The sequence below is a fragment of the Entelurus aequoreus genome, linkage group LG08, assembly GCF_033978785.1.
Source record: "Entelurus aequoreus isolate RoL-2023_Sb linkage group LG08, RoL_Eaeq_v1.1, whole genome shotgun sequence".
In the NCBI taxonomy this organism is placed as follows: Eukaryota; Metazoa; Chordata; class Actinopteri; order Syngnathiformes; family Syngnathidae; genus Entelurus; species Entelurus aequoreus.
Genome location: NC_084738.1, coordinates 59,047,980 through 59,070,351, shown reverse-complemented (window position 1 = coordinate 59,070,351; position 22,372 = coordinate 59,047,980). Strand labels below are relative to the sequence as shown.

General features: G+C 38.8%; 1 protein-coding gene across 2 annotated transcripts in view; it reads left to right on the top strand.

Annotated features, from left to right (window-relative positions):
• LOC133656105 (electrogenic sodium bicarbonate cotransporter 1-like) overlaps positions 1-22,372 on the top strand; it is a 106,940-nt gene that overhangs the window by 23,420 nt on the left and 61,148 nt on the right. For both annotated transcript variants that reach the window (XM_062056934.1, XM_062056933.1), the window contains exons 4-7: positions 13,832-13,964; positions 21,694-21,854; positions 21,911-22,090; positions 22,212-22,310. In XM_062056934.1, coding sequence (XP_061912918.1) covers positions 13,832-13,964; positions 21,694-21,854; positions 21,911-22,090; positions 22,212-22,310 — 573 coding nt within the window. The remainder of the gene's footprint in view (positions 1-13,831; positions 13,965-21,693; positions 21,855-21,910; positions 22,091-22,211; positions 22,311-22,372) is intronic.

The following is a 22,372-nucleotide window of genomic DNA, read 5'->3' as shown; positions in this document are numbered from 1 at the left end:
ACACAGTTACACATATATCAATATCAATTTAATATTTAAATTATTGTTACACAGCTGGTGTCATATATCAATATCAATTAAATATTTACATTATTGTTACACAGCTGGTGTCATATATCAATGTCAATTAAATATTAAAATGGTTGTTACACAGCTGGTGTCATATATCAATTAAATATTTAGATTCTTGTTACACAGCTGGTGTCATATATCAATATCAATTAAATATTTACATTATTGTTACACAGCTGGTGTCATATATCAATGTCAATTAAATATTAAAATTATTGTTACACAGCTGGTGTCATATATCAATTAAATATTTAGATTCTTGTTACACAGCTGGTGTCATATATCAATATCAATTAAATATTTACATTATTGTTACACAGCTGGTGTCATATATCAATATCAATTAAATATTTAAATTATTGTTACACAGCTGGTGTCATATATCAATACCAATTCAATATTTACACTTCTCCACCTATTGGCTCTGACTTTAACCCTTTGGTTTTTGCCTATAAAGCCCTCATTTAAATTATTTCCTGAGATTTGTAAACAATAACAAAACACGGCAACAAACGGTTTTGTGATCAAAAAAATAAATACATCGAGTCACTATAGAAGATATCGACCCGCGCTCACGCTAACATATCTTATTGTATCCTCATACAGTGTCTAGTGTAGCATGTTTAGCTAGTCCTTGTCCTCCAGTGATAATGTTACTTGTATGAAACATTGTTTATCTGCTACCATGGAGGTGAGGATTAGAGACCTTGGCTGTTTATCAGAGCCTGTATTTAGCAATTTGATGTATAAATTATTTGTAATATTTTTTTTTAGTATAACTACAACAATACTACATCAGCAGAGCAATGGCAAAAAAAAGAAAAAGAAAGACAGACAAAATAAATAAAAAAACAGCCTGCATGGCAGCTTTGTGTCAACATTGCAACTTTTTCTCATTAGATTTTGTAACTTTTTTTAATGTTTTTTTTAAATTTATTTTTGCAATTGCATTTCCAGAATGTGTGGCGATTAGCTGCAGGCCACAAATTTGTTGGGATCCAAAAGGTCCCCCACTCATAAAGTGATACATTTTTATTAGTTTTTTTTACTTTCAACACTTAAGTTACGAGATCAACAAATGGCCGCACTTTGGAGACCCCTGTCTTAGACACACATAATAAAAGTGGTTGATGTTTTTGCGGCTAAATTAACCACAACATCGCTTCTTGTCCCACGTTTTATAGAAAATAATGTAAAAAAAAACAACTACTTAAAGCCTTGTCCAGCTGACTGACGTGTACTTTTCATCTTTAAATAAGTTTTACTGCAAATTATTATCTGCTCCAAATATCGGTTATCGGCTTTCCTTGACTACTAATAATCGGTATCGGCCCTGGAAAAAACATATCAATCGATCTCTAGTAAGGATTACCGACTTGGAAGCACTATGGAGGGACTTTAATTGGTAGCCTGGACGCTACATTGTTGTTAGCTTGTCGCTGTCAAATTTGCGGGACACATCTAAAATGTGTCATCATCATGCATTATCACGACAGTATTAAAGGCTCTTTTTTCGGCCATATTTAGATGATTCATAGTGTACATCGTCTATATCGGGGGTTTCCTAACTTTTTGACTTGGGGGGGCCGCATTGGGCTAAAAAAATGTCGTCGAGGGCCGAAAGCTGATACATATACTGTATGCACGTGCGTATATCATATGAATATAATGGATATATAATGAATCATTAATATAATTGTATATTAAGAGTATGTGAAAGTTGGACTTCTGCCTTGTTTACTTCTGTAACAACCTCCTTAAAGTTTTGTAATCAATCATAAATATAAAGCAGCTAAAATGCGCCAAACAAGTGTGGAGAGTGTTTTATATTTTTCCCATTTTTTGAATGGTGTTTGGACGTTTTTCCATAATATCCAGTGAGCAAGTTGTGTTATGTGTTGGTTGGATTTTTAATTTTTAATTTTTTTTTTTTTCACCATGACTAGGGAAGGTTGTTTGGATTGTGTCATATAAGTGAATGCTGTGCTTCTATTGCAAAGTACTTTTAAAGGCCATTGCTCTGACTTACTCTGATTGTCCTAAAGATGGCAGGAAAATTGTCGCATTCATAGACCTCCTGGTATTTTTGATTAATTTGAAAGCACGATGCAATGCTTTGTTGAACTTATGACGTCTAAAGAGGCTGGCGGGCCGTAGTTTATATCAGGGTTCCCCAACCTTTTTTCCACCAGGGGCCGGTTTAATTTCACGGACTGGCTTTCTACGTGTGGCAGATAAAAACAGCAAAAGAATGAGCATGAAAAATGCGCCTTTGGCTACAATCTGGCATATTAACATTTTATATGTCCATTAATGTGCATTGTCCCATGTACTGTAACAAAGGGGTTGTAATATACATCTATTAACAAGCTTATTGGTGTGTTTGGTGGGACAGGCGACAGGTAAGTCGGAGAAAATGCGGTAGTTTATAAATTAATTATTGTTTCAGTGCGGCCCTATGTCATGCAAACCACTCAAACTCAATATGGGTTTCCACTAGGGGTGTAACGGTACGTGTATTTGTATTGAACCGTTTCGGTACGGGGGGTTTGGTTCGGTTCGGAGGTGTACCGAACGAGTTTCCACACAAACATATTAAACTAAGCTAAAGTCTTAACAATCTGCTCCGCTTCCTTCTGCCTGTCTCTGTCAGTACACAGCACCCAGCATTGTCCCACCCACACAACCATCTGATTGGTTACATACAGAGCGGTAACAGCCAATCAGCAATGCGTATTCAGAGCGGTAACAGCCAATCAGCAGTGCGTATTCAGAGCGCATGTAGTCAGTGCTTAGCGTTTAGCAGGTAAGCATCAGGCAGCGGACTCTCCCCAAATTATAATAAACACCTCCCAGTCAACTACTAGTAACATCACTATGAGCCCGTTGACCTTCTAGAAATATAAACTGCAGCTCCGCTCGCTCGGAGTCCTGGCTTGAGGTGAAGGCTAATTCGCTTTTAGCGTAACATGCGCTAATTTTGCGGTGTGTGTGTGTGTTACGGACAGCAAAGCCCTGTCTTCTGTTATTTCACTTTACCTTTTTCTGTGTTGATTGAGCTGTGTTGAAGCAGCAAAAAAGGACATTATGTTAAATGAAGAGTTTCTGTCTCTGATAGTTGATATAATAATGTAAGTGCATCATTAAGCCTACATGAACTCCATGGTGTTCAGGGATGAATAGTCTCTCCTATTGCTATTGTACTATTTTTTCAGCTATAGTTACATTAATCATCAGTAATGGAGCAGCCTAGTTTTGAATGGCAGGGTCCCTGCTATCACATGTTGATAAAAATATAACATTTACATAATAAAAATCAACTACAGGCTTCTCAAATGCTGTAATAAATTAAAGGCCTACTGAAACCCACTACTACCGACCACGCAGTCTGATAGTTTATATATCAATGATGAAATCTTAACATTGCAACACATGCCAATATGGCCGGGTTAACTTATAAAGTGCAATTTTAAATTTCCCGGGGAACTTCCAGTTCAAAATGCCTTTGGAGGATGACGTATGCGCGTGACGTCGCGAGGTCCACGGAAGTGTTTGGACACAATACACAGAGCTAGGGATGATGTTTGATAAGAAATTATCGAGTTCGAGTCTATTATCGAATCCTCTTATCGAACCGATTCCTTATCGATTCTCTTATCGAGTCCAGATAGGTTGTTGTATATGGAAAAAAACACACAATATTTGGTTTAACAAAAGCTCACTTTTATTATATAACAAAACAATTTAATCTAATAAATAAATAAATATTGACTGTTACCCCCCTAAAAAAATAAAATAAAATAAATAAATATTGACTGTTGTTACCCAAAGTATATTAAGTGGGATTTTTCAGAAAAACAAATATATACAGTACCACAAAAACAAGCTGTCTCTGTGATCACTATAGGTGTATAAATAATAATATAGTGTTAAATAAAATCAGTCCCTTGGGCACAAAACTGGAAATAATACAGCTCTCCAAAAAGTGCAATTCTGCTGCTATTTGACATAACTGTTTATGATGCTTTGACATTTTTGCACTTTAAAGAAAGAAAGAAAATTCTGTGAAGAGAAAAGTTGTTTGCAAATGTGGTTACAATGCTAAAAAATGAAAAGTTAAAGCTAAAAAAAGAAATACACTTTATTGAGTTAACATTATTTCTTTATAGGGGGAAAGATGTTATGAGCTAGGGAATATAACAACTACACTACCCATCATGCAACGGGAGTGACGAGCATGCGCGGTAGCCCCGAAAAGTGTTGTTGCATGTCGTCACCCGTGAAAGTAAACGTCAAGAACTCAGCCAACACGCCTCGTCTGCATTATTTATAATTAGACAGACATCACATATACAGTGTGAAAAACAAAAGTTAAAAAAGGGAGATATGTTGTATATATATGTATGTGCTGCGGTTGCTTTAAGAACGTTGCGCCAGCTGCCGTAAAGGAGGTGCGTTGCTAGCCTGGTTGCTATGTTTCCGGTGGGTCGTAAAAGTGTTCTTCGTGTGTTTGTACCCTGCTCAAATCTCTCAGTAAAGTTATTCATTGGATTATACCTTTTGTTTTTAACTTTATTACACATTGGAGCGCTTTTTCCCGTCCATTGTTTTCCTGCTTTCGCTATCTGCGCCTAATGACTGAGCTACGTGACTGATTTCTTGTGATGTCACACGGAGCATTTCTGGTTGGGACGGGATTCGTTCCGAGGGATTCGAATAAAGAACCAACTCTTTTCTTTACTGTAGTGGTCTCGATAACGGGTACCGGTTCTCAAAAAGGGATTCGAGTCCGAGGACTCGGTTATTTTCTTATCGAACAACCGGGAAAACCGGTTTCGAGTATCATCCCTACACAGAGCTCTGTTTTCTTCGACAAAATTCCACAGTATTCTGGACATCTGTGTTGGTGAATCTTTTGCAATTTGTTTAATGAACAATGGAGGCTGCAAAGAAGAACGTTGTAGGTGGGATCAGTGTATTAGCGGCTGGCTGTAGCAACACAACAAGGACTACTTACCCTAATAGCAGACGCCTAGCCGATGCTAGCCGCCAAACCCACGGATGAAGTCCTTCGTCGCGCCGTCGATCGCTGGAACGCAGGTGAGCACGACTGTTGAGGAGCAGATGAGGGCTGGCTGGCGTAGGTGGAGCGCTAATGTTTTTATCATAGCTCTGTGAGGTCCGGTTGCTAAGTTGCTAATTTAGCCTTAGCGTCGTTAGCAACAGCATTGTTAAGCTTTACCAGGCTGAGAGTTGTGTAATAGTATTGTTGATCTTCTGTCTATCCTTCCAGTCAGGGATTTATGTATTTTGTTTCTATCTGCATTTGAGAACGATGCTATCACGTTAGCTCAGTAGCTAAGTGTGTCACCGATGTATTGTCGTGGAGATAAGTCACTGTGAATGTTCATTTCGCGTGCTCGACTCTCATTTTCAAGAGGATATAGTATCCGAGGTGGTTTAAAATACAAATCCGTGATCCACAATCAAAAAAGGAGAGAGTGTGGAATCCAATGAGCCAGCTTGTACCTAAGTTACGGTCAGAGCGAAAAAAGATACGTCCTGCACTGCCTCTAGTTCTTCACTCTAACGTTCCTCATCCACGAATCTTTCATCCTCGCTCAAATTAATGGGGTAATCGTCGCTTTGTCGCTCCGAATCTCTCTCGCTCCATTGTAAACAAAGGAAAATTGTGAGGAATATTACCTCCTGTGACGTCACGCTACTTCCGGTACAGGCAAGGCTTTTTTATCAGCGAGCAAAAGTTGCAGACTTTATCGTCGATTTTCTCAACTAAATCCTTTCAGCAAAAATATGGCAATATCGCGAAATGATCAAGTATGACACATAGAATAGATCTGCTATTCCCGTTTAAATAAAAAAAAATCATTTCAGTAGGCCTTTAAGCATGATGAGTTGACTTGAAACTGTTTAATGTTGCACTTTTTATATGTAGAAGAAAAGTTTTGTCATTTTATTTAATCTGAGCAACAACTTGAGGCAGTTTAATGTTTATTAACGTGGGCAGAATTATTATAGTGTTCCCAATGTTAAAAGGATAAAGCCATTGTTTACAAATTTGGTAAATAAATAACCAAAAAATTTATATTTTGTTGTTTTCTTACTGTACCGAAAGTGAACTGAACTGTGACCTCTAAACCGAGGTACGTACTGAACCGAAATTTTTGTGTACCGTTACATCCCTAGTTTCCACTAGTTGTGTTAATTGAGGCCTCGAAGGAGGTTGCAGAGAGAAAAAGGAAGGCACAGCAGATGTTCTCATGAAGAAGCTGCGGATCTCAGAACCTCACGTGTCGATATTTAAAGGGTAAATAGGGGGCTATGCCGTGACAGCAGGTCACCGTCATTAAAGGTTCTCTAGATAAGAGTGTTGCCATGGTTACCAGCTGAGATAGCATCTCCAAATGCAGGAAGTTTGCTAACTTCAAGGACTTCTGAAGCAGCAGGAAGTCTGTTTGGTCTTTTGCGAAAACGCTGACTAGTTTACGCCGCAACAAATAGTTGTTTTTTTTTGCAAACATCCGGACGACTGAAAACCTCGTGTAATGTGCATGCCAGGCCAGTAGGCGGCAACGTAACCTTACAGGGAAACTGTACGCATTGACGGTGCACTCTATGCCGATATAAGGAACGCTGGAAAATAAAAAATAATAAAACTTGTAAAATAGTAAGAACCAGGAGTGAGAATAAAAGATCAAATACAAGTAAAACATATTATGAAGATAAAAAAATATCTGTGTCCTGACAGTTTTTAAGTAGAGATGTCCGATAATGGCTTTTTTGCCGATATTCCGATATTGTCCAACTCTTAATTACCGATTCCGATATCAACCGATACCGATATATACAGTCGTGGAATTAACACATTATTATGCCTAATTTTGTTGTGATGCCCCGCTGGATGCATTAAACAATGTAACAAGGTTTTCCAAAATAAATCAACTCAAGTTATGGGAAAAAATGCCAACATGGCACTGCCATATTTATTATTGAAGTCACAAAGTGCGTTATATTTTTTTAACATGCCTCAAAACAGCAGCTTGGAATTTGGGACATGCTCTCCCTGAGGGGGGCGGGTTTTAAGGGGTAGCGTATATTGTAGCGTCCCGGAAGAGTTAGTGCTGCAAGGGGTTCTGGGTATTCGTTCTGTTCTTATTGTTGTGTTACGGTGCGGACGTTCTCCCGAAATGTGTTTGTCATTCTTGTTTGGTGTGGGGTCACAGTGTGGCACTTATTTGTAACAGTGTTAAAGTTGTTTATACGGTCACCCTCAGTGTGACCTGTATGGCTGTTGACCAAGTATGCCTTGCATGCACTTGTGCGTGTGAAAAGCCGTAGATATTATGTGACTGGGCCGGCACGCAAAGGCAGTGCCTTTAAGGCACGCCTCCAATATTGTTGTCTGGGTGGAAATCGGGAGAAATTCGGGAGAATGGTTGCTCCGGGAGATTTTCCTTTTTCTTTTTTTTATAAACCTTTATTTATAAACTGCAACATTTACAAACAGCTGAGAAACAATAATCAAAATAAGTATGGTGCCATTATGCTGTTTTTTTTCCCAAAAAAATACTGGAAAGGATAGAAATGTAATTTGTCTCTTTTATCCGATTATTAATCGAAGTAATAATCGACAGATTAATCGATTATCAAATTAGTTGTTAGTTGGAGCCCTATTTTAAAGCATTTAGAGATGTCCGATAATATCGGACATCTCTATTTACTACCATAGCAATATGGTTGTTAAAGTTATGTTTTTGGGTGATTTCTGATAGTTTGTGAGGGCATTAAACGGACATTGATATACAGAACTTCATATTGTGTTGAAAATGTACAAATGTTAGCTAAGATATGAACTTTCGTCGAGGCTGGAACCCATTATTCATATTGACATAGTTCCTCATGGAGAATTTAGCATCAATATACAAACTTTTAACTAACTAATTAAGTTTGTAAATTGAGGTTCTGCTTGAGGTAAAGTACTGCATTGGGTTTTCTTCCATCGCTATCGTCATTTCTACTGTTTTTGCCTTGTACTTTTTCAAAAGTCTATCACAGTGGTGTCTATCATTACAAATGGCCGCCGAAGTGACGGCCTTCTACGTTCCCTGGGCAAGGTGCAGCAGGTGTAAGTGGTAGTGTTTTAACAGCAACGCTGCTATAAGAAGCTCAGGTGCCACAGGTCTGGATTAAGAGCTCAGTTTGAGCCCCTTCGGGACTCCGCCGCCGCTGGCCTATTGCACAACTTTCCAGGTAGAGCCCGGCTAATCCTGGCAGTGCTGCTGTTGATGATTCGTCAGTGGAGAATGAAGTTGTCTAATCAATGAACGGGGGGGGGGATGCAAAGACAAAGGGTCACGTGACCAAGGCGCTTAGTCATGCGACGGTCTGACACTCACCAGAGAAGTAAACATTGAACAGGAGCCTGAATCTGTCAAGTCAAAAAGAGTTTGACATATTTGATCACGCCACCGTTTGCAGTTATGATGAAGATGTTACACACCTTGCATTCCTCCGTCCTTCCTTCCTTCCTTCCTTCCTTCCTTCTGGGGTCGCATATGTGTGAATGCTTTGGAGCATTCACACATATGGTTTTCTGCACCAAAATTCATCTATTTATTAAACTTCTTCTTCTTCTCCGGATTTTGGCGCGCCTTACTTTCCACATTTCCCATCCGATTCAAACCTTTCCAACTTCAAACTGTTCAGCCTATTCGGGAATCGCGGGTTTTCCCTTGACAAATTCCAAAAATTCTCAGATTTACCGGAATTCCAGGTTTTCCGGGACATTTTTCCCCATCTAAAATGATTTGGCCATTTTTGAAACTTTCACTATGTCCACATTTTTCAACCTATTCATATTTGTAACAGTGTTAAAGTTGTTTATACAAAGGCAGTGCCTTTAAGGTTTATTGGCGCTCTGTACTTCTCCCTACGTCCGTGTACACAGCGGCGTTTTAAAAAGTCATACATTTTACTTTTTGAAACCGATACCGATAATCTTGAAACCGATACCGATAATTTCCGATATTACATTTTAAAGCATTTATCATAGTCCGATATTATCGGACATCTCTATTCTTAATGGAAAGGCAACAAGGCAACCGCTTGTTACTCTCGGGGTCTCCTCGCCGCTCAGGCAAATCATATTGTGTAAAAATGCATTTTTCCATGGATAACATGACATCATCGCGCCAAGAGCGTGCTCTTTCAGTCAATTAGTGCGCATATATACAGCCGGGCCCCCGGCCAAAATTGTAAATTTTAAGAATTTACCTGAATGTGCATGGACTATTTCTGTTCAAAATTGTTAGAAATGTCACATGTTAAATGTTTAAATGTTAACTGTCAGTTTACTGTACTGTGCCAACTGTACTACTATATGAGTACGTATTTTCTATTATTTCATTGAAAATAAAACAGCAAAGTCCATTTGGCTGTCATCTGTTTTAATTGTGAGACACAATTGTGTCAAAGTCATGATATTTTTTTTCATGCTTGAAATAAGAAATTATTACTTTAAAAAAAGTAGTTTTATACTTGTGAGTGTTGATGACACAGCTTTGCAACAGTTGATATTCTAGTTTCAAGCATGTTTTACTCAATATAGGTCATCAAATCTCAGCAACAAGCTGTAATATCTTACTGAGATCATTTAGGACCAATACTGTTAAAACAAGTAAAACACTCTAACATAAAATCTGCTTAGTGAGAAGAATTATCTTGTCAGACAGAAAATAAGCAAATATAACCCTTATTTAAATAATAATGATAAATGGGTTATACTTGTATAGCGCTTTTCTACCTTCAATGTACTCAAAGCGCTTTGACAGTATTTCCACATTCACCCATTCACACACACATTCACACACTGATGGCGGGAGCTGCCATGCAAGGCGCTAACCAGCAGCCATCAGGAGCAAGGGTGAAGTGTCTTGCCCAAGGACACAACGGACGTGACTAGGATGGTAGAAGGTGGGGATTGAACCCCAGTAACCAGCAACACTCCGATTGCTGACACGGCCACTCTACCAACTTCGCCACGCCGTCCCGCCATATTTAATCTTACTTAGATTTCAGTTTTTGCAGTGTGGCCTCCGTGGCGGCAAATAAAGTATGTTTTTATGTACCATTATCACCGGAGTACTAAAAAGACGAGGAATCGCTAAACATGCTACACTTCTAAAGAAAATTTAAAAAATTCTCTGATGAAGTGAGGTGGCAAACTTTGAAGCGTGATTTGGCGAAAGGATATGACTGTATATAAATAAATAAAAAAGTTGTTGCTCTTAAAAAAAATGAGGGAAAACATTTACACTGCAAAAAGTCAGTGTTCAAAAACAAGAAAAAAACAAACAAAAATTAGGGGTATTTTATTTGAACTAAGCAAAATTATCTGCCAATAGAACAAGAAAATTTGGCTTTTCAAGACTTTCCAAAACAAGTAAAATTAGCTAACTTCAATGAACCCAAAAATACCTTAAAATAAGTATATTCTCACTAATAACAAGTGCACTTTTCTTGGTAGAAAAAAAAGACCTTTTTGCTCAATATGTTGAAAAATATTCTTAAATTAAGTAAATGCTAGTGCCATTATCTTGATATAATGATATGCGCTCGGCATCATGATTTTTTTTTCATGCTTGAAGTAAGAATTTATTACTTTAAAAAAGTAGTTTTATACTTGCGAGTGTTGATGACACAGCTTTGCAACAGTTGATATTCTAGTTTCAAGCATGTTTTACTCAATATAGGTCATCAAATCTCAGGAACAAGCTGTAATATCTTACTGAGATCATTTAGGACCAAAACTCTTAAAACAAGTAAAACACTCGAACATAAAATCTGCTTAGTGAGAAGAATTATATATGTATGAAAATAAGCAAATATCACCCTTATTTGAGATATTTAATCTTACTTAGATTTCAGTTTTTGCAGTGTGGCCTCAGTGGCGGCAAATAAAGTATGTTTTTATGTACCATTATCACCGAAGGACTAAAAGGACGAGGAATCGCTAAACATGCTACACTTCTAAAGAAAATAAAAAAATTCTCTGAAGTGAGGTGGCAAACTTTGAAGCGCAATGTGGCAAGGGATATGAGTGTATATATATAAATAAATAAAAAAAAGTTGTTGCTCTTAAAAAAATTTGGGAAAAAATTTACACAGTGTTGTTTTTGACAACCATCTTACATTTAGTCTTAGTCTTAGTCTTTTGGACTAAAATGCTTATTAGTTTTAGTCACATTTTAGTCACTTTTATATGTGATAGTTTTAGTCCAGTTTTAGTCGACGAAAACTCAAAAGGGTTTTAGTGTAGTTTTAGTCGATGAAAAGTCAAAAAGGTTTTAGTCTAGTTTTAGTCCAAAAAAAAAGAATAAAAAGTATAATATAAGTATAGTCTTTTAACAAATTAATTTAGGTCAATAAGTATTGGAGATTGCTGTTGGGCAGTGTCACACATAAGTTGTGAAAATAGCAGCAGATCTATAAGTTCAACCCATTGTAAGCTTGCAGATCTGCTATTTTCACAAATAATAACAATAAAGGAATGGTTTTAGACATATAAGGTTTCCACCCAACAGCAAATTTCTGATCCAAGGATTGTGTATTACACACAGATAAAGTGGTAACAGTGGAATCAAAGTTCATTACTCCAAAAAAGCCAAAAAACAAAAACATTCTACTTCAGCAATTGTGGCTTTATTTCTCAGAATTTGTTAAAGTACAATGAACATAAACGTGCCCAAAATATGAGTGATGGATGAGGAACACATATGCTCAACTTGGCCCTGTCTGCCAGTGCAATTACAACAGATATCATACAACCCCACTCTCTTTCATTTGTGCAAACCATGTAATAAAATAATCAATTAATTCCTGATTCCTTAATGGGGCTGCACAACGTCACTTGTGGCTTTTAGGCTAAACCTAGCAGACTCTACGTATAACAGTAACTCGACCTGTTTAACATATCAAGTTACGTGCTGACAGAACGTACTCACAAAGAGATAACCACACCGTCACTGAATGTAAACATGGCTAAACATGCTGCTAAAGTAACACACACATAATGAATTGACGTTGGCGTAACAAAAGCTAACTTTAGCCTGAAGTTAGCAGCCCATTTGCGCCAGGAGTATGTGGAAAACGTACTAATGTATTAGCTTACTATGACATTTATCGATTATGTTAACAGCATTTTTAACTTACCTTCGAAAAAATATCCTTGTGGCGAGCCTTAAGGTGCCGCTTTAGGTTGGTCGTATTTTTTCCGCATATTTTGTGGCCACATTTGTCACCGTCTTCCTTCACAATACACTCTGTTTTATTATCTCCTGGGTTATATTTAAAATACACCCATATGTCGTCTCTACGTTTGCGACCACCGAGCCCCTGTGTTGAAACTGCCGCCGCCATCACGTTCCATTGCCTGATGAGTAACAACAGTCTGACGTGTTGAGCACGTTGTGCGCTGCACGCCAGTTGGTGGGCGTGGTTTTAATTGACACACACAATAAACAGAAATGTCATGCATTTTAAACGTCTGACAGATTACCCACTAACATTTTCGTCCGCTCTCGTCTCAACGAAAACTCACACACGTCTCGTCATGTTTTCGTCATCAGAGAGACGTGTTTATCTCGTCACCGTCTCGTTATCGTCATGAAAAAAAGTGGCGTCAACGAAATGATTTTGTCATCGTCATCGTTGACGAAAACACTGCATTTACACTGCAAAAAGTCAGTGTTCAAAAACAAGAAAAAAGAAAACAAAAATTAGGGGTATTTTACTTGAACTAAGCAAAATTATCTGCCAATAGAACAAGAAAATTCGGCTTGTCAAGACTTTCCAAAACAAGTCAAATTAGCTAACCTCAATGAACCCAAAAATACCTTAAAATAAGTATATTCTCACTAATAACAAGTGCACTTTTCTTGGTAAAAAAAAAGAGACCTTTTTGCTCAATATGTTGAAAAATATTCTTAAATTAAGTAAATGCTAGTGCCATCATCTTGACATAATGATATGCGCTCGGCATCATGATTTTTCTTTCATGCTTGAAGTAAGAAATTATTACTTTAAAAAAGTAGTTTTATACTTGTGAGTGTTGATGACACGGCTTTGCAACATTTGATATTCTAGTTTCAAGCATGTTTTACTCAATATAGGTCATAAAATCTCAGCAACAAGCTGTAATATCTTACTGAGATCATTTAGGACCAAAACCCTTAAAACAAGTAAAACACTCTAACATAATCTCTGCTTAGTGAGAAGAATGATCTTATCAGACAGAAAATAAGCAAATATCACCCTTATTTGAGATATTTAATCTTACTTAGATTTCAGTTTTTGCAGTGTGGCCTCCGTGGCGGCAAATAAAGTATGTTTTTATGTACCATTATCACCGGAGGACTAAAAGGACATGCTACACTTCTAAAGAAAATTAAAAAATTCTCTGATGAAGTGAGGTGGCAAACTTTGAAGCGCAATGTGGCGAGGGATATGACTGTGTATAAAAAAAAAGAGTTGTTGCTCTTAAAAAAATGAGGGAAAACATTTAGTAAACCGACCCGGTTGTTGCGCAACACCAAGCCTGCTCGTTACCCAAGATAAAGGGTATGTTCCGGAAATGAAACCAGGAAGTGACGGGGGGCTGGGGGGGGTTCCACAGAAGCTGTGAATCGAAATGTTGCGTAACCGCCGGCGATCCCTGAGTTTTTCTTTTCCCGTCCTCCAGTTTCCCCGGCGGAGAGGATCCGCTTCATCCTGGGCGAGGAAGATGACGGCCCCCCACCGCCTCAGCTCTTCACCGAGCTGGACGAGCTGCTGTCGGTCAACGGGCAGGAGATGGAGTGGAAGGAGACCGCCAGGTAAGGGCAGGGTGTGCGGGTGAGCATACGCCCTCCATAAATAGTGGCGGCTGGCAGGTGCTCTTATCAGACGAGCCCTGCCTGCTCCGTGGGACCAGGGAGGGGCAGAAAGTCCCACCAGGTCCACTCAGGAACTCCCGAAACTCAATGGGCAGGTTGATACCGATCAAAAATGCTTCCCATGCGTTTCCTGGCACGACCTGGGCGGGAGAGCCCGGCGTCTCCTCGTAAGGTGGCGTGCGGGCCAGGAGCGACACCCGATCCCCCTCCCAGAGGAAACCCCATCCCAGCGGGGCCTTACGAGAATGGCTTCATTGTTGGCGCTGACAAGGGATGCAGGGTTGTATGAAAACGGTACCTATGCCATGAAGCCCGGGACTCTAAAGCGGCGTTGCTGACAACACAAGAGTGCCTGTTGTGGGAAGAAACCACAAACCATCCATCCTGTCCCTTTTTATGACTTCCTCCAGGGGGTTACGCAATCATTACTGTGGGTTACTTAGTTGATTACTTACCAAAAAAAAGGTTTTGCTGGCCTCAGATTCGATCCAATTTCGAGTGCCGATTAGATACTTTTTAACAGTAGACTATGGAAGTGACAATGTTTTACAGCAAGTAACTAAGTTAATCACAGCAACACATTTTTATATAGCTTATTTTATTCAATTTAGAATTTGCTAGTTAAGTAGAACCTCGGTGTAGAAACTTCCGTAAACCGAAAAGTTCGTATAGCGAGGCGAAGTTCCCCGTAAGAATCAACGTGAACATGGATAATTGGTGCCAGCCTCGAAAAAAGTCCCTATTAAGTGAAAAACTGCACATTGTGAAGACTAATGTGTACCGTATTTCTGGACTATAGGGCGCACCAGTATATAAGCTGCACCCACTAAATCAAAATGTAAAAAAAATCCATACTTAAGTCGCACTGGACTATAAGCCGCAGATATACAGTACATCCGTATATTAGTCGCACTGGACTATAAGGCGCAGATATACAGTACATCCATATATTAGTTGCACTGGACTATAAGGCGCAGATATACAGTACATCCATATATTAGTTGCACTGGACTATAAGGCGCAGATATACAGGACATCCGTATATTAGTCGCACTGGACTATAAGGTGCAGATATACAGCACATCCGTATATTAGTCGCACTGGACAAGGCGCAGATATACAGTACATCCGTATATTAATCGCACTGGACTATAAGGCGCAGATATACAGGACATCCGTGTATTAGTCGCACTGGACTATAAGGTGCAGATATACAGCACATCCGTATATTAGTCGCACTGGACAAGGCGCAGATATACAGTACATCCGTATATTAGTCGCACTGGAATATAAGGCGCAGATATACAGTATATCCGTATATTAGTTGCACTGGACTATAAGGCGCAGATATACAGGACATCTGTATATTAGTCGCACCGGACCATAAGGTGCAGATGTACAGGACATCTGTACATTAGTCTCACTGGACTGTAAGGTGCAGGTATACAGGACATCTGTATATTAGTCGCACCGGACCATAAGGTGCAGATGTACAGGACATCTGTACATTAGTCTCACTGGACTGTAAGGTGCAGGTATACAGGACATCTGTATATTAGTCGCACTGGACTATAAGGCGCAGATATACAGTACATCCGTATATTAGTTGCACTGGACCATAAGACGCAGATACACAGTACATCCGTATATTAGTTGCACTGGACTATAAGGCGCAGATATACAGTACATCCGTATATTAGTCGCACTGGACTATAAGGTGCAGATGTACAGGACATCCGTATATTAGTCACACCGGACCATAAGGCGCAGATATACAGGACATCTGTATATTAGGCGCACTGGACTATAAGGCGCAGATACACAGTACAGCCGTATATTAGTTGCACTGGACTATAAGGCGTAGATATACAGTACATCCGTATATTGGTCGCACTGGACTATAAGGCGCAGATATACAGGACATCCGTATATTAGTTGCGCAGATATACAGTACATCCGTATATTAGTCACACCGGACCATAAGGCGTAGATATACAGGACATCTGTATATTAGTCGCACTGGACTATAAGGCGCAGATACACAGTACATCCGTATATTAGTTGCACTGGACTATAAGGCGCAGATATACAGGACATCCGTATATTAGTTGCGCAGATATACAGGACATCCGTATATTAGTTGCACCGGACTATAAGGCGCAGATATACAGCACATCTGTATATTAGTCGCACCGGACTATAAGGCGCAGATATACAGTACAGGCCAAAAGTTTGGACACACCTTCTCATTCAATGCATTTTCTTTCTTTTCATGACTATTTACATTGTAGATTGTCACTTAAGGCATCAAAACTATGAATGAACACATGTGGAGTTATGTACTTAACAAAAAAAAAGGTGAAATAACTGAAAACATGTTTTATATTCTAGTTTCTTCAAAATAGCCACCCTTTGCTCTGCTTGCTGTTTTGCACACTCTTGGCATTCTCTCGATGAGCTTCAAAAGGTAGTCACCTGAAAGGGATTTCACTTCACAGGTGTCATAGTTTTGATGCCTCCAGTGACAATCTACAATGTAAATAGTCATGAAAATAAAGAAAACTAATTGAAATGAGAAGGTGTGTCCAAACTTTTGGCCTGTACTGTATACGTTGTGAAACAAGTTATTTACATTTAATAATACCAACACAGACAACTGTAAACGCGTGATGTGTATTTCTGGTCCGGACAGAAGGGTGGCTGGATCAAAAGAGACGTCGGAGTCTCTTCACTGAACCAAAAGTTGCTTTATTACAAGTGAGAGTCATTACACAGGACTGCAGTTCCCTGGAGGAGGTCAGGTCAAAAAAATTGAGGCACTCCTAACTGGAGAAGCCAAACCATCAGTTTTTATAATCCTCCTTTCTGACTCTGGGTGTGTGTGCTAAGTCAGGAGAGCGCATCCTGACCATAAAAGGAGATGTTTGTGTGTAAGTGTCTGGACTCAAATGTTGGCTTTGAGCTAGCCAGGTAGTCTTTTCTCAAGGATATGGTTATCACTTTTGCATTCCAAAGTCCCAATTAGAGCCTCTTTTCCTCCGAGAAGTAATCCAATCCACCTGCGACTATCAAACTAAGGGGCCTTATCTATACCACTATTTACTTAAACCTGGTGGTTTGCTTTCTCCAAGGTGAATATGAACATTCACCATATGCAAAACATAATATGAGTTAATTAATTCACTTCACGTGTTAGCATATTAGCATTAGTTAAAGACGCTAGCTTCATTACATGACGATAGCATGTACAAATATGCATGAAAACACTCCTACAGACATCACACACGGGACGGTTTAGTAAGTAAGAATTGATTTAGTTGTATTGTAAAACTTACAAACGTCGCTTGGAGTGATGTATGAAGAAATCATACGAGTAGAGACGCTAGGGATCGATGAGAAGACGGAATGGCGCTTCTGCTTCCGGTTCCAAGCTCTAAACAGCAGGAATTCACTTTCACCCAGCAGCACCTGCAGTGAGCGAACTCGTCCAAAAGATGGCGCCGCAGCACAAACAATAACACACCATTTCAGTGTCTTCGCGTGTGTTTAATGGAAACTATTTGCTAATATGGCCGCCAGCGAAGAAAAATCCATAAATATACTTACCGTTTTATAAGCCGCAGGGTTCAAAACCTTGGAAAAAAGTAGCAGCTAATAGTTCGGAATTTACAGTGTATATACATATTGTATATACTGTATCGGACCAGCATTACAAGGGGATAATGGCACAACAATCAATGTGTTTATCCAAACAACACAACAGCATTACTGCAAACATAAATGTCAACACACACACACACAAGTCTCATTGGTACACTCCAAAACGTTAACAACAATGTTGCAAAAATAAAAAACAAAAAAAGGTTGAACAATTGTGGAATAGTTGAACACTTTGTGAGTTTCGGAGTGATAAACGAGCAGTGGCTTCAAGTAGTCACCGCTAGCGTGAGCACAAACTAGCAGTGCGAGGCGATCCTTCACCGGCTTGTGTCCCGGTAGTTTGTTCACCTTCGCTGTAATAAAGATGTACTGTGGCATCTTTTTCGGTCTCATCACAATTAGACTTGCTGCGTAAACAAAGCCCCCTTTGGCTGATAAAATCCTCGGAATAAAGGTGCCGCAAGGCGGACGCTAACTGCGTAGCTAAAATGCTAGCTCAGTGGTTGTCTAGCAACCTGAAGCTATATAGTGTCTCTGATCACACAAATTGATCTCTGAGACGCACCTCTGACCGGCGCAAGGTACGACAATTAGATTTTGGGGCTGATTCGGATAATTTCTACAACGTTACCTTACGTGCAAGAGTCTTAGCATTTCACTCTGTTTCTTTCAGTCCGCTAAAGATACCTCAAAAACTGCTGGCAGATTTTCAGCAAACTTTTAGGAGACGTTAGAAATGGGGTGAGGCACACGTGATTAAGTTTTGAGGCTGATCCGTACACGTTAAGAGCTTCAACTTCGGCGTGTGTATGCTTGCGACCCCACCTCCACCCACAGAGACAAAGAGGTGATGCCTTCCGGGAAAATCAAAGGTAGCGTTCTCAAACTGCAAGTACCGGCGCAACTTTTCGCTCATTGAAAATACAGGCAAGAATGTTTATCTAACATGCACGCTATGTCCAGGGCAAAAAAGCCTTTTTCTCACTTGTTGCTGCTGCGATCCCTACCCCAAGCTCAAATGCTGACATTTAAAAAAAAATCAGATTCATCACATTTTGGAATTTGGATGAATCATGGTTAGTCACAGGTGATTACTCGTTTGCATAATTAAAATTAGCTTAAAAAAAAAATTGGACACAAATGCAACTTGTCAGAATGTCATTCAGGAACGTTTTAACCGTATTACTTTAATTTAGTTTTATTTTTGTGTTTTTGCCATTTCTAATTTCTATAACAAAAAAACATTAAGAAATATTCAAAACATATAATCGACGAATAGAGCTGAAGTTGATCTAGAGATTTAAGCGTTGAAAGTGAAAATAAAAATGACTCAAAAAATTATATTCGATTTTGAAATATTTTTTGGTGAAAATTCTGGCCGTTTGCCATAAAAAAACTAAGTTTTGTATAGCAAAAAGGGCATCAAATAAACCCCACAAAAAACATTTAAAAAAATTACTGAGATTTAAGTGTTGAAAGTGAAAATATAAGAAATCATTTATGACCTATTTTTAACACATTTATGAGTGGGGGCCCTTTTGGATCCCTGATAATTTTACTGGGATTTTTCTATTTAAACTGTCATTGCTCAAAAAATAGTAATGAATCAAAATCAATGTTGTTATGAATTATTGACCTATTTAGGGCTCCGATTATTTCACATCTGACTTTCTGCTTTAAAAATAATTGGCGGGGGGAAATATTGCCGATTTTTAATTGTTTGTCATAAAAAAAGGGCATAAAACATGGATTTTTTTTTACATCAACAGGTAGATCTGAAGTTGATCGAGAGATTTAAGTGTTGAAAATGTTTTTAATTAATATGAATTTTTTTTTTTTTTTTTTATGCCTGAGACCATTCTGGGTCCCCAGGATGAAACTTGAGGGAAGCCCTAAAGGTAAAAAAAAAAATCTAATGCATAAAACAGACAAAAAACATGACAAAAATATTAAAAACGTAAAATCTATGGATAGAGCTGAAGTTGATTAAGAGATTTAAGTGTTGAAGGTGGAAAAAATAGGAAATAATTTATGTCCTATTTTTAAACACATTTATGAGTGGGGGCCCTTTTGGATCCCTGAGAATTTTACTGGGATTTTTCTATTTAAACTGTCATTGCTCAAAAAATAATAATGAATCAAAATCAATGTTGTCATGAATTATTGACCTATGTAGGGCTCCGATTACTTCACATCTGATATTCTACTTTGAAAATAATTGGGGGGGAAAAACTGCCGATTTGTGAGTTTGTCATAAAATAAAAAGGGCATAAAACATGAAAAAAAAAAAAGTTGATGCCTGAGACCATTGGATCCCTGAGAATTTAACTGGGATTTTTCCAATTAAACTGTCATTGCTCAAAAAACAATAATGAATCAATGTCGTTATGAATTATTGACCTATTAAAGGTTCCAATTACTTCACATCAAATATTGCACTTTAAAACATTTTTTGGCGAAAAAATGTATTATTTTGTGTTTTTGCCATAACAAACAATTTCTATAACAAAATAGGCATACAACACATTTAAAAAAAAAAAAAAAACATGAAGAAAAATTCAAATCGTATAATCGACGAATACAGCTGTAGCGGATCTGGATGTTTAAGCCTTGAAAGTGAAAAAATAAGAAATAATGTGTGACTTATTTTTAACAGTTTTATGATCCCTGATCATTTTAGTGGGATTTTTCTATTTATACTGTCATTGCTCAAAAAATAATAATGAATCAAAATCAATGTTCCTATGAATTATTGACCTATTTAAGGCTCCAATTACTTCACATTAGATATTCCACTTTAAGCATTTTTGTGGGGGGAAATATTGCATATTTTGTGTTTCTGCCATATAAAAACAAGGTCCCGAGTCCACAGGATGAAACTTGAGGGAAGCCCTAGAGAAGGGGTGTCCAAAGTGCGGCCCGGTGGCCATTTTGCGGCCCGCAGCTAATTGTTTACCGGCCCGCCACACATTCTGGAAATGCTATGGCAAAAATAAAAAATAAACATTAACTAGAAAAAGTTGCAATGTTGACACAAAGCTGCCATGCAGGCTGTTTTTTTCTTTTGCCTATCTTTCTTTTTCTTTTTTTGCCATTGCTTAAAAAAATTTAAAAATCAATGTTATAATGGATTATTGACCTATTCAAGGCTCCAATTATTTCAAATATTTCACTTTAAAATATTTTATGTGGAAAATATTGCATATATTGTGTGGTTGCCATACAAAAACATTGTTTTGTTTGACAAAAGAGCATAAAACAAACAAAATAATAGTTCAAACCTAAAATTGACAGATATATCTGAAGTTGATCTCGTAACTTAAGTGTTGAAAGTAAAAAAAACCTAATACAAATGTATCACTTTGAGTGGGGCACCTTTTGTATCCTAAATATATTTAATGGGATTTTATTTATCTTTTCAGTGTGATTACTCAAAAATAACAATTAATTAATATCAATGGTGTCTTGCATTATTGATGTTTTTAAGGCTCTAATTACTTCACATCAAACATTGCTTTCTGAATGTTTTGGGCAGTGGGGGAAATACTGCATATTTCAGTTTTATTATAAAAAACAAAGTTGTCTTGACAGAAAAGGCATAAAACCTTTTTGGTTTTTTAAATTATATATTAACCTGAAGTTGATATACTGTAGAGATTTTTTTAACATTTTAATGACTTAGACCCTTTATGGTCTCCGGGAGCCCTAAAGGTAAAAAAAAACCAAAATCCATATATTTTGTTATGGTTTGAAAATGAAAACTATCAAAATGGACCCCGCAGGCTTTAATTTTTCCGTGTGCGGCCCTCAGTGGAAAAAGTTTGGACACCCCTGCCCTAGAGTTTGAAAAAAAAATATATATATATATATTGTTTTGGTTTTGAAAATGAAAAATATCCAAATGGCCCCCACATGCTTTGATTTTTCAGTGTGTGGCCCTCAGCGGAAAAGGTTTGGACACCCCTGGTTTCAGTTTCTGTCCCTGAGCCTCTGCTGCTCATGCGTCCAGGTGGATCAAGTTCGAGGAGAAGGTGGAGAAGGGCGGCGAGCGCTGGAGCAAACCCCACGTGGCCACGCTGTCCCTGCACAGCCTGATGGAGCTGAAGACCTGCATCGAGAAGGGCACCATCATGCTGGACCTGGAGGCCTCCACGCTGCCGCAGGTCGTCGGTACGAAGACTCTTACCCCTCGCTGTCGGTCGCTTGCTCACCGTTCCTTCCCGCAGAGATGGTGACGGACAGCCAGATCGAGAGCGGCCAGCTGAAGGCGGAGCTAAAGGAGAAGGTCATGTACACGCTGCTCCGCAAACATCGCCACCAGACCAAGAAGTCCAACCTGCGCTCGCTGGCCGACATCGGCAAGAGCGTCTCCAGTGCGAGCAGGCTCTTCTCCAGCCAGGAGAACGGTACTCTTACCTTCTGCGCACCTTTCTCTGCTTCACCTTTTTCTTCTTCACCTTTACGCTAATGTTCTTTTTTCATGCTTCCTCCCTTTCTTCTTCCTGCTTCTCTCTTTGGGCGTTAAAGCACGAAACTTCACTGAGCCCCCGGTGCCTTGCACATCCCCACACGAACCCCCAGAAGACCCCTTTGAGGTCCTGAGGAGCTCCAGCATGGGATACCTCTGTAAGTGAGGTCACCACACAGGAGAACCTCGTCACTACACACCTGCCACACTTTGGACACCC